Below are 13908 nucleotides of genomic sequence, written 5' to 3'. Positions count from 1 at the left end.
CATTTGGGTAACTTTGGCTTGAGCCACATGTAGATACTTGAGATAGTGGTGGAAACATGAAGGATTTCTCTTTAAGCCATCCGTCCCGCTTACTATCATCTCCAGCTATTTATTAGGGTTATCGATACGAAAGGTATCCATTGACAAGAATTCATTTTTAGGGAGCATAAAGTAGTCAACCATTAGAAGAGGTGAACTCAGACACTGAGCCTGGAAGAAACCATTTCCTTTTGAAATTTATCCATAGATGTATACAATCCTGGATATAAATTTCATGACTTCTCATACATGTTTGCTGCACGAAAATAGGCAAAATAATTTGCTTTGTTTTCTGGAGACCTGGGGCTAAAAAAATAAAATAAAATAGTGGTGGGGAATTTTGATAGTTAGGGGCTGCACTTAATATTGAGGGGAGAGAAGAAATGCCTTGATGACACTCTCTGTATTAACCACTCTCTCTCTACTAACCTAAATCATTCTTTCCCTGCTCTTTCTTTTCTATAAAAGAAAATAAGCTTTGAGCTTGTTGGTTTGACGCTTGGCTGAAGTTTTTCTGTCCCTTTAGCTCAGGGGTGTCAAAGTCGCGTGGTCACGGCATCCTCATGTGATGTATCGTGACTTTTTCACCCTTCGCTAAACTGGGCGTGGGTGTGGCCAGCGCGTGACACATCCCACCCGTGAGCTTCAACTTTGACAGCCTTGCTTTTGCATGTATGCAGGTAGTGTATACAGGTAGTCCTCGACTTACAACCTCAACTGAGCCTCAAGTTGCAAAGGGAAACATTTGTTAAGTGAATTTTGCCCCATTTTATGACTTTTCATGCCATAGTTATTAAGTGAATCACGACAGTTCTGAAATTAATAACATGATTGTTAAATGAATATGGCTTCCCCATTGACCTTGCTTGTAATAAGGTCACAAAAAGTGATCATATGAGCCCAAAACACTGCAACCATCATAAATATGAACCAGTTACCAAGCATCCAAATTTTGATCACGTGGCCATGGGGATGCTACAGTGATTGTTAAGTGTGAAAAACAGTGGTAAGTCACTTTTTTCAGTCCGGTTGTAACTTGGTCATTAAACGAACTATTGTAAGTTGAGGACTATCTGTAATTAAGTACTATGTCGCTGAGCAAGTGCATACGTATGATTTAGAATTATTCTTTTTTTCTGAATATTACTGAGGCTGTAAATGTAATTTGTATTTGCATGTGCTTATTTAGTTCCTTCCTAATCATTCAACAAGGAAAGAAAAGCTAGAGTTCCTGTTTTTGTTTTGTTTTTTGACATCCAGCCAGGAAAAGACCAAATTTGCAGATGAATTTTTAAATAATGGGATGGATGCAGATAGTTTAATATTCCTGCCTGCAAGACAGGCTTTAGGCATGAACAGCACAGACTTAACAGATGTTTTTTTTTTAAAGAAATAACTCCTTAATGACTTGTCTGGAATTAATGTAATGATTTCAGCCAGAATGCTCTCCTGCCCTGGAGGAGGTAATTTGGGCAAAAGAATTCTACACTGTGGGAAAAATTGAAAACGCAGAGCCTGTTTCATTTTTCCTACATTCTGCTTAATTAAAATGTCTCTACTTTCAAGCAAATTGCTGTTCAATGTCCAAGAAAGACTAGGGCTGGGTGCAAAAATCTAACCTAAAATGTGGCTTTTAGGTTAGGTGCAACAAAAAAGTGAGAACAATATTTTTCATACAGTAAAATGGGCATATTAACCTCTCATTTCCCAAGCTGGCACATTTATAGGACTACAATACCTCCTGTAGATGGAAGTTATGGAAAACTTATCCCTTTCTCCCTCCCACCCCCCCTCCTCTCTCTCCCTCCCCCATCTTCCTGTCATATAGCATGTTTGTATGCTCTCATCTTTCCTTTTTTGGCAATGGCCTGGCCCTTCCCTGGTATTAACTGGCAGCCAGGGGAATCCATGGAAAGTCAAAAAAGTCAAGCTAATACCAGTATCCTTGCAATTAGAGCTCTGATCACATAGTCAACTGCTTCCAAACTGACTTTTTCAATCACTTCCTGTCCCCATCTGTGCATCAGGATAGCATCGCTTTAAAAAAAATAAAAATCCAGAAATCCTCCCAAATGGCTTCATTGAAATTTGGCAGCAAAACCCCAAAAATAGGCATCATGATTGCTGATGAATTTTCCCTATTTTATATTAAAACCTCACCCTCCAATTGCCTCCAAATTCCCTTTTTTTTCCCTTGGAAAAAAATAGAACCAAGCAACTAGGGGCACAGACTGTGAAAAAACTATTAATTTTTCAAGATGCTATTGGATTTAATGTTTCCTAAAATTGGGTTTTATTTTTATCTTTAGAAATATTTAACTTTGGAACTTCATTCCCTAAAGCTCACAAGCATACCCACACACAAAAACCTCATTGGGATTTATGCCACGACCTTTAGACCAAACAACTATGGAGTGTATTCTAAAACTAACCACAAGTTATTCTGAAATATATTAGTATGATCGTTGACACACAATATGGAAATGAGGGCTATTTCCTCTCTCTTTAAACACCATCTGAAAAATCAGTGCATCCTGCCACTTACTCATAGTTTGACAAACATCTGTTCCTCTACACACTGAGTATGCGTATACTTAAAAGTGCTTTCAACAAAATTCCTTTTATCTCCCTGCTATGAAAAAACAGATGAATTTTCTGGAATTGTGATGATTGCATCTGTGTTCAGTGTTTTGAGCAGAATTTTATGTAGCGTTGTCCTGTGTGGCTGACTTAGGAAACAGCAAACTAGCAAGAGCTCGGAAGGTTGGAAGGCTGAATCAACCTTGAGGCGGGTAGAATCGAACTGCTGAACTGCTGGCAGCTGACAGTCAGCAGAATTTGGTGGCAATACCATATTCTAACCACTACACCACCATGGCTCATATGAAGCCACTGTAAAAAATATGCGGCATTAATTGTAATAATGAAATTACTCATATATATGCACAATGTGTAGGACTGACTTCATGGGCTGTGGAAAACACCACTCTTGCTTTATATTACAATTACTATGGTAACCAGAAACATTTTTGGATACTTTGCCCAGTGATTGAAATAGGCTGTATTCCCAAAATTAATTTTAACTATTGGAAACATTTTTCTGTGCAGATACAACAAAGATGGTTTTATTGATTTCTTCAAGGGATGCCGCCCCATATCATTTTAGAGTGGTAACTGTACATTGTATCCATACTACTGTGCTATCTCATACAAGCTCACCTTACTGGAGCAAGGAAAATGATTGTATCTAATGTGAAGAGCACCAAAAGAGTCCTCCGTTGAATTTGATTATAGGTAGCCCTTGACCTATGACCATTTGCTCAGCAACTATTTGCAGCACTGAATAAATGATGGTTAGGACCGGTCCTTGGATTTCTGGCTGACCTAACACCTCCGCAGTGATGTGATTGCAATCTGAGCACTTGGCAACAGGTTTGCACTTATGGCCAGTTACAATGCTGTGTGATCACATGATAATCATTTGTAACCTTCTCTGCCAGCTTCCCCAGAAAATCACTGGGGAAGACAGCAGGGAAGATTGTCGGTCTCTTGGGTATGTCTCCACCCATCCATGCACACACACACACACACACACACCCCAGATTTGTGTTTGCACCATGCCAGCCACTGGTACGTGCACACTCCCCAACCCATGCTACACCTCCCACAAATTCCCTTGCACATCCTCACTGATACTCACACCCTCCCCATCCATCCTCACACCTCTAAGCACCCCCACACTTCCTCTCCTACCTTGCAGGTTCCACTTAGCTGCCTACCACTCTGGAGCTTGTGATTTCCTGCCAGCTTCCCCACTGACTTTGGTCCCCAGTGGTGAAATCCAATTTTTTTCACTACCGGTTCTGTGGGTGTGGCTTGGTGGGTGTGATGGGTGTGGCAGGGGAAGGACACTGCAAAATCTCCATTCCCACCCCACTCTGGGGACAGCCAGAGGTGGTATTTGCTGGTTCTAGGAATTACTCAAAATTTCCGCTACCGGTTCTTCGAACTGCTCAAAATTTCTGCTACCGGTTCTCCAGAACCTGTCAGAACTGCTGGATTTTACCCCTGTTATTCCCTTAACAACTGTGGGATTTGGTTAACAGCAATCGGGATAGCAGGGATTTCCATTACTAAGCAATATGATTTATGATTGCATCACTTAGCAGTAGCAATTTCAGTCCCAATTGCCATTGTAAATCAAGGACTACGTACTGATAAAGAGCTGTCTAGTGTAGCTTTTGCTACTATCTAGTGGTCATCTGGATGTTTGCATGCTATGTATGGTAACACTATCTTAAGATTCACTTTTGAGTCAAATGCCTCTAAGTCTAAGGAATTGCATAACTGGGCAACAAACAGTCTTTCGTTGTTTGGGGAATAACGATATAATATAAGGTCTATGTATTTACTTGATATAACATTAACCATGCAAAAGAATTTTTTACAAAAGCCTTTCCTCTCCATTCAGACAACATCTGGTTATACAACATATAATCAATTGAATCCAGTCTTAGTAATACATGTGTGAATTAATTGAAACCTACGGGGGCTTAAATTGGTTCTGATTGCCTTAAGTACCACTAATGGCCATGGATTTATTCTAGATACTCCTATGTTTGCAGAGGTAAGTACAGTAAAGTTATTTACTGATGGAGAGCAGTATTTGCACTGATATTTTATGATGTAGAAGTAAATTAGCTATTTCCACACACAGTAGCTGCTGTTGCTATGCTGCAGCGATAAAGATTAGTTTCACAACAGATAAATTGCATCAACTGTGACACATTTTATTGTGCCAATGTCAAGAGTCCATTAAAAAAAAGCCCTGCCTGGTAAACAAGGGATCGGACTCTTTAATTATCTGACTGAAAGTAAGTTTTTAGCTGTATTGTTCTCCTGTAATTGCTGTTGTTTTTAATGGTGGGGGTGTGTGTTGAATATCGTGAGGCGCAGTACACAGAATCAAAAGCTTGTTTGCATTTTTGGTAAGGATCAACAACTTTCATGCATTTTGATGAAGCAATCTTGCTGATATGCTGCAAATATTTTAGCCATTCCTAGGATCATTTTTAAGGAATACAGGTAGCCATGATTTAGTAACTACAATTGGGACTAGCAATTCGGTCATTAAGCAAAGTGGTCACTTATCTTAAAAAACTTATAAGATTATGGCAGTCTTCTCTTTTAGAACTCACGAAAACATCCTACAAAATAAATAAAATTTGACAAGTCTAGAAGGATCGTTGGCTGTCGTCCCTATTTCATACGAATTTGTAATCATCTGAACTTTGGCTTAGCGTCCTATAGTCTTTTGCAACTGTTGATTTCATCAATAATATTTAACTGAAGGGTACAATACAGAGGAAAATATATATTTTATAAGGCTATTATAAAGGGCTCTGCAAAATGGACAAAAGATTTATGCTTGTAAAACAAATCTTTGCGATTCAAATTCCTACAGATTCCTACATATACAAACAGTCGTGGTGATGCAGTGGTTAGAATGCAGTATTGCAGGCTAATTCTGCCGACTGCCAGGAGTTCGATTCTGACCGGCTCAAGGTTGACTCAGTCTTCCATCCTTTCAAAGTCAGTAAAATGAGGACCCAGACTGTTGGAGGCAATATGCTGACTTTGTAAACCTTAGAGAGGGCTGTAAAGCACTGTCAATTAGAATATAAGTCTGAGTGCTATTGCTATTGCTATTGCTGTATTGTCTTTTCAAAGGAACTAAATTATCTTCTCACCTATTCTGCAACTTCCATTTCATTTCCTGCAAACTAACACACAAGATTCACTAGGTGCCTGGCACAAGCAACTTTGTCAAAATCTTTCCATTAAGCTATCTTTAAATCTACCATAAAGTATTAATATTGAGTGTCTATGGAGATTCTCAGTCATTCAAGTCATGGTTGTCCCAAAGGTGCTTTTTCAAGAGGCAACTTGCCTCTTGAAAAAACACCTTTGGAATATTTTAATATTGAGATTAAAGAATTGCATTTTTGTTGGTTGGTAGGTTTCCACAGCAGTATCGCAGATTTGACTGCAGATGGCAGCTTAGGACAGTGAGTCTCTCCAAAATTCTTTCAGCTTCTTGCTTCCAGCTGAGGAGAAACAAATGTGGGAATAACTTCACATTCCCAAGATCAGAAAAATGAAATAAGAGCCCAAACAATATAATGAAGATTACGTGGCAGAAGCAGAGGAAAGTGAAATTAAGTGAATCCCCGAGAAACAAACTGCAATACTGCAGATTAGCAGAAACACTTGAAATTTAATTGAAGATAACAGGTCTAACACTGCTAAAACAGGTAACTCTTTCTCTGTCTAACAAATATTAGAACCCCAAGGGAACTAATCCTCTGGCTGAGAACTTTCTCAGTAAACTAATTTTCTCTCTGTCATCAAGTAGACCAGGAGTCTAAAGTTAGCAACTTTAAGCCTGGCGGACTTCAACTCCCAGAATTCCCCAGCCAGCTTTGCTGACTGGGGAATTCTGGGAGTTGAAGTCCTCCAGGCTTAAAGTTGCCAAGGATGGAGATCCCTGAGGTAGACCTATGTAAATTCAGACATGCTAGTTGCCCAACTCATACACTGATGTCTGCAAGAAGACAGGCAGTCTTCAATTTTCAAAGTTACAACGGCACTGAAAAAAAATGACTTATGACCATTTTTCACACTTACGACCATTGTAGCATCCCCAGAGTCACGTGATCTACATTTGGATGCTTGGCAACTGACTCACACTTATGACAGTTGCAGTGTCCCTGGATCATATCAACCCCTTTTGCAATCTTCTGACAAGCAAAGTCAATGGGGGAAACCAGATTCACTTAACAGCCAGGTCACTAATTTAACAGCTGCCGTGATTCACTGAACAATCATGGCAAGGAAAAAGTTGTAAAGTGGAGCAAAACTTGCTTTAAACTTTCCCACCTAACAACATATATTTGGGGCTCGACTGTGGTCATAAGTCGAGGACTACATGTACTACAAGAAGTTCACGATGTAGAATTTGTTTTTTCTTCCTAGTGCTTTCCTCCAAGTGTAAGGTCTTTTTTGTGGGGGGGGAGGAGATCAACTGAGCATTGATCGATCACTTGTGTCAGGAATTGACTGACCAGGTTGTCACCTATGCCTGATATCATGGGCCGAGAGGCACCCAGATAGCTTTCATCCCTAAGGCGGAACTAGAACTCACAGGTTTCCTGCCTTAACCACTAGACCTGTGATGGCAAACCTATGGCACGTGTGCCACAGGTGGCACGCAGAGCCATATCTGTGGGCACACGAGTATTGCCTTAGCTCAGCTCCAGCACGCATGCAGGTGCTGGCCAGCTAATTTTCGGGCCTTGCGGGCCCACCAGAAGTCAGGAAAAGGCAGTTTCTGGACTTCGGCGGGCCTCTGGCGGGATGGGGAAGGCCATTTTCACCCTTCCCAGGCTCTAGGAAAGCCTCTGGAGCCTGGGGAGAGAAGTCGGGAAATGGGCTGTTTCTGACCTCTGGAGGATCCTCGGGAGGTTGCCACCTCCCAGGCTCCAAGAAAGGCTCTAGAGCCTGGGGAGGGCAAAAAAACGGGCCTACCGGGCCCACCAGTAACCTTTTTGCAGTCGCGTGCCAAAAGCAGGGGGCAATGAATTATGGGTGTGGGCACGCGTGCAAGCCCCCCCCCCCACACTCCCCACACTTTTGGCACGCGACAGCAAAAAGGTTAGCCATCACTGCACTAGACAAAAGCGGTTCGCAAAAAAAATGAAATAAAAAGCTAAATCTTGCAAAATTTGCCCTGTTAGTTTGAAATCTTATGCTCTTTCTCAATCCTATGTGTCACTGCCACCTCAGATTCTGACACGGAAATCGACAAAAAGGAGCCAGTTCCTGAACTGTTGGACAAAACCGTGGGGGGGCAGAGGCGATTGTGCCACAGTGGCCTCAGGAACCAAGAGATCCAGCTGCCCTCAGTCTCTAAAAGATGAGTTGAAGCTGCCACTCCCTCCCAGCGCAAGGGATCATTCTGAGGTGAGCAGAGCAAAAGTGATCTCCAAGGCTCTTTGCTAGAAAGGAACCTCACCCTTCCACATGACAAACATGGGGTGGGTTCTATTTAAGAAGAGCAAGGAGCTCAAGCCTTTCCAATGGTGATAACCATTTCTTGACCTACAACTTGAACATTCAAGTTTATGACTCTGGACCTGGACCAGCTGATGACTGATCTGGTTCTTGTGCCTGCTGTTTTTGATTTGGACCCTTTCTCAAGGCAAGCTTCCTGGACTTTGGGGGACTTGATTTTTCTCATCTGTGCATGCATGCTTGCACACACATTTCCTTGGCGGCTTGTTTATTTGCTTAAAAACTTTCTAGTAAGATTTTTAAACCTCTCTGGGGGTTGCATGTGTGTGGCCTGAGACAGGATACTTGTCTCTTTCGGGGTGGGAGAATGTTAGATAAGCTTAAAAATGAAATTAATGCGTTTTGGGGATACAGTCCTGAAAGAGTCATGATGCCAGGAAGTGTCACATAATTAATGCTGATTTATGCACTGGTCTTTAAAAGCCTTTGATGATGCTGTAAGGGCATGCACAAAGAAGAATGATGGGAAATGCTATTGCACACCCGACTGATTTCTGATAAATAGAAGACTTAGTGCATAAGGCTAGCTCATTCTCCTGGTGGCCTCATCAGAAAATCAAATGTTCTTGGAAATCTTCTGATGAGGCCACCAAAAACATGATCTTCTAGCCTTATGTACTTAACCTTCTATTGAGGAGAACTGTAGTTCAGAGCAGTGCAACTGAGAACCTCAATCTGATAATGATGACATAAATAAGTATCCCAATGATATTAATTAGTTCCTTACCTATACAATATCTCCCTTTCCCCTCCCTTCATCCAGTATCCCAAAAGTCAGGTAAAGACATCACAGGAGCTTATGCATAGTATGCTAAGCATAGTATGCATAATATGCTAAGCTTTATTAGCTTTAACCCTGGTTTATTTATGATAATAACATTATGAAGTTCACCCATTTGCTTAGTAATCTATGGTAGCTCAGACTGTAAGAAGCCTGTTATTAGAACACAGCAGCCTGCAATTACTGCAGGTTCAAGCCCGGCCCGAGGTTGACTCAGCCTTCCATCCTTTATAAGGTAGGTAAAATGAGGACCCAGATTGTTGGGGGGGCAATAAGTTGACTTTGTAAATATACAAATAGAATGAGACTATTGCCTTATACACTGTAAGCCGCCCTGAGTCTTCGGAGAAGGGCGGGATATAAATGTAAATAAATAAATAAAAAATTCTATAGATTGCATGATTAAAGGAATTCTGAAGGAAGATCAGTTTCTAAATTGTTACCAGACATAATAAACTTGACAGTGACACCATTCAAATATATTGTGGTCAACTGGTTTCTAATTCCACTGACCAAAGGAAGTTCCGTCTAAGTACAGTGTATGAACTCTGCCTTTAGCTCATTTAATCATTTAATAAACTGTGATCATCAACCAACTAGAGAAGATGTGGTATTCTTCTACGTTATATCTTCTGACCGTCATATAGTTGCCAGCTCAAAAGGCTTTGCAACATTCAGCAAGCTATTATTTGGGCTGCTATCCAGACTTCCAAATCTGAGACCACTTCTCCAACCAGAAAAAGAAAAACATATCAACCCAGTCACATCACAAGTGCTTTACTTAGTGGCCTGAGAAATATTATTTGAACTATCTGTATCAGTATAAAATCAGTGTTGTCAAGATGCTTTATTCCTTATGAGGATTACGAGGCATTTACAACCTGACCACAAATGCTCAAATTTCTCTAAGGATGGTAGCCCAGAGCAGAGAACTAGCTATGAGGCTCTCTGCTGTGATTTTATGCTGCCTAGCCAGGAGATCAATCCACAGAGTTGCTGAAACAGAGGACTCCATCCATTTTTCTCCCTCTGTATCCCTATCTATTCAGCAGTTTCAGCAGCACTATGTACTGCCTATGTACATAGAGCCTGAGTACCCCATTCAGTTTCCCAGCAATCAGAGCCAAAGTACAACCACAGAATTAACAACAAAACTGCCTGCCAAGGATTTCAACGTGACTTGACTGCACTGCTTGTTCTTACGGCCATCCACTTGCTATCTTATATATGACCCCATGCAAAGCCACACAAGGAACAAGCAAGGCCTTCTACAACCTAGCATTTCATTCTTCTTCTTAAAGTGTAACTGAGGCTACAATTTGGGAGGAACAATGAAATGGAGAGAAAACACTGCAGAAAGGGGCCTATATTTAAGTTTAATTTTACATCAACAATGGATATTTTACAGATGTTTTCTCTACTTTTTGTCAGTTAGCCTTTTTTCTTCTTTTTGTCACATTTAGATAAATTTAATGACCATAATAAATCTAGGATTTTTTTTCTTTCCTGTATACCACTATCATTTTTTCTTTTCTTTTCTTGAGTTTCTTTGTATTTCATTATTAAAAGCAAACTACATCTTTTAGAAAGATCCTTAATCCTTTTTTCTTTAATTATGTTTCTTTTATTTTAGTTAAAATCAACTCTAAAATGAATAAAAAAAGGTTTTTTAAAAAAATATACCTTGGGCTAGAAATATCATCCAATCAAGAGAGAAGTGTTCTGATAACAGGAATAAAAAACGTATAATATAGGATGCTTACATTTTCAAGGTGTTTTAAATCCATATAAATATTTGACTCCTACAAATGTTACCAAATAGCTGGGAGTCAAAAAGCCGTTGTTAGAACATATTTTACACATCAAATTAAATCTGCCTGTGAGAAACACACACATTACTTGAATAGATGCATATATGATGGGGAAATGGATGAACCATATAAATATCAAATATAAAACTTGCCAACATGGTGATTACATCTGTATTACAGAGTGAGAAATACAAAACTGTAGCCCTTAATTGCCCTTTGTGACAAGTGTTTTTCTGGGATTATCTTCAGTAATTACCTAGATGATTATTCGATTTTGAACAGTGAATCAATTTATCACAAGGATAAATTGGTTCTGAGGAGCTGCTCTGTCATTCCACCTGAGTCATTTTTGTTTCAACTTTTGTTTCTTATAATGAATGAAGGATATTTCTGAGAGCTGCACTATCATTATAGGATTCCCTTTGCAGACCCAGGTAAATTCAGTCCCTGCAACACTTATAATCTTGAAACGGCATGGAAAAGCTGGTTGGTGACAGCACATTTCTTACAAACTGTACTATTTTAAAGCATCTATTTTAATGAAAGTTTCAAGGTATCTAATAAGTGATTTGAATCAATGTAGTAATTTAGAAATCTGAAGGAGCAGAATAAGGCTGGAAGGGATAAAAAGTTCATTTTATATCTTTATTTATTAAATTTATATGCCGCCCAGCTCATTGTTCAAGCAACCTGGCTGACACAGGGCAACTCTGGGAGGCTCAGAAGGATCATCTGTCCTTTCACTTTGCTATCATGGATTCCTGGATTAATGTCACTTAATTTGTGTATCATACTTTGCTTCACTTATCCTGCTACAATAACTGTTTATCTACTTGTGTAGGTAAACATTTGACGAATTAGGATGTCCAGCACTCATACCAGTACACACAGAGGTGATTACTGAGAGTCCAAAGAACAAACACGACTCACTTGTATCAACAACCAGTAATTGGTATCCATAAAACAAAATGTGTTATGAGGCTATTTTTTTTGCTGTTTTCCTGTTATCAGCATCCCTACCAGTTATGAGGTTGAAATTTAAGGCGCATTGATAAAGTTGTGAACCCCATGCCAAAAGTCAGAAAATCCGAATAAATGCACATTACATCACAACTCCCCATACAACAGCAACCACAACTATAGTAAAGTTTCATTTTAGGAATGTACTTGTACACTCCTCAGAATTAAAGGGCAGTGCAACAGGCCAACCATTTTCAACACCCACAGAAGCCTACGCTCAGAAAGACCCACACAGGACTTCTCTGTCTCAAGAGCTGAACTCAAGGAAGTCTAGGGTGGGGTGGAGCTGACCAGCCACGTGGCTCTCTGCCCCCTCTATTCCTATAGCCCTCCTTTATGGCTAAGGAAAAAATATGTATTATGGCCCTATTCATTCACATCCTCTCTCTCAGTTCCCATCCTCCCTCTTCTCGTTCTTGGTCATTAGCAGAAAAAGATTTTAGCCTAAGTATTTCAATTTCCCATTTTTGTGGCGAAGCCTTGGGGGGAGGCGCTTTTAGTATACCCAGAGCCATTCTATTGATTATGAATGACAGGGACTGACTGAGACCAGGACCAGTTCTGAGTGTATGTTTGAAATGTGTATGTATAGAATAGGATTTCCTGCCTGAGCAAGGGGTTGGTCTAGATGACCTCCAAGGTCCTTTCGAAACGTTCTGTTCTGTTCTGTTAGAAACAGGCTTATAGACACTCTGCCCTATCCTGGTTGCCTTCCTCTACTACAAGGAAGGATTCAGAGAAAACGTAGGGTCTATTTACGCTTCGGCAGCCAACAGGTTTAATAGGAGGCGAAAAGTTTCCCCCACCACCCCACCCCGATCCTTCAACTGCGGCGGGAAGGAAGCGCTGCTCCTTTCCAGGGAACTTCCTCTCGCCTTAGTGGGCAGAGGATGGAGCGGGACAAGGGGCGGGGGGAGAAAGTCAGAAAACGAGGCGGTCGGCAAACCTTGGAGGAAGGGGGACTGTGACAGCTCGGGACGATCCTCCGGGAAAGAGTCCAGCAGGCGCTTGAAGAGGCGGCCCAAGTCCGAGTAGCTGCGGTGCAAGTAAAGGACGTTCCGGTCCGACCACTCGGTTCGGATCTCAAAGAACTCCTCCTCGTCCCCGCGTCGGTTGACGATCAGCCTCCGGATGCCGTTCACCCAGCAGCCCCGCACGTACATGTTCACCAGCGAGGTGCCCTCAAACACAGCCGAGGCCATCCCGCCGCTGCCCGCGCATACCAGCCCGCTGCGAGGGGGACGGCGGAAAACCCCTCCGTCCTTGGCTAAGAAGCCGCTCCGGCGTCAAGAAAAGGGAGCCACCATGGTCGAGCTGGGCGTCGACGGCACAAGGCGCTGCCTTCAAGCTCCGCGCAGGGCGGCCACAGGCGCCTCCGGCATTCTTCGCCCAGGCAAAAGACGAGGAGGGGAGGGCTCAGCCGTCCTCCTCCTACTCCTCCTCCGCCGCCGCCGCCGCCTCCTCTCCCTGACTACGGCCGCTTTTTTTTGCCGCCACCGCTTGCTAGTCACAAGCACGGGCTGAGGCGGAGGAGCTGTCGGGCAAATCAGACGGGCTTCTGCTTTTCAGGCCGAAGGGGACAGGCTTTTTGCTCGCAGGGTGGCGTGGCGTTGCATCTTGTGGCTTTGACGCTTCTTCCTCCCCGCACCCCCACCCCTCTCTTTTTTTCTTTTGCAATCTTCCTGAACGTTTGGGAGGCAGAGCGAAGAATTGAGGCTGAATTGAAAAAAAAAAAAAAAAAAGGCAAAACCACCCGCGATCTCAAGCGCAAAGTCGGGGGTTTGGACTCCGGGCTTCTTCTTTTTTTTCCCCCCACCCACTTATCCGAGGTTTTCAACACGTGGAAGAAACAAGAAAAGTGGGGTCGGGTGGGGGAGAGAAGCGAACGCGTCCCGCTCCCTGGACTCGGTAGTCCGTCCGATTCTCGTGGCAGGGGAGGTGCTAGACGGGGAGTTTTCTCGATCAGATGTTGGCAGGGTATCGATTTTGGCAGAGGCAGGCTTTTTAAAAAAGGCCGTGACGCAACCGGCCGAAGAAAATAATAATAATAGATTCGTTTGCTTGCTTTACTGGAGAAGGAGGGTGTGGGCGGAAAAGACCGCCGGGATGCTGGCTTTCTCCCCC

The 13908-nt window shown here is 42.1% G+C and overlaps 1 protein-coding gene across 1 annotated transcript in view; it reads right to left on the bottom strand.

Moving 5' to 3' along the window:
- The window catches only part of PXDC1 (PX domain containing 1), a 30606-nt gene extending 16899 nt beyond the window's left edge, over positions 1-13707 (bottom strand). The window contains exon 1 of the mRNA XM_058177091.1: positions 12731-13707. Coding sequence (XP_058033074.1) covers positions 12731-12986 — 256 coding nt within the window. The 5' untranslated portion in view covers positions 12987-13707. The remainder of the gene's footprint in view (positions 1-12730) is intronic.
- Positions 13708-13908: the final 201 nt, after the last annotated feature.

This window comes from Ahaetulla prasina, chromosome 3, assembly GCF_028640845.1.
Source record: "Ahaetulla prasina isolate Xishuangbanna chromosome 3, ASM2864084v1, whole genome shotgun sequence".
Lineage (NCBI taxonomy): Eukaryota > Metazoa > Chordata > Lepidosauria > Squamata > Colubridae > Ahaetulla > Ahaetulla prasina.
This window is presented reverse-complemented; position numbering and strand designations above follow the sequence as displayed.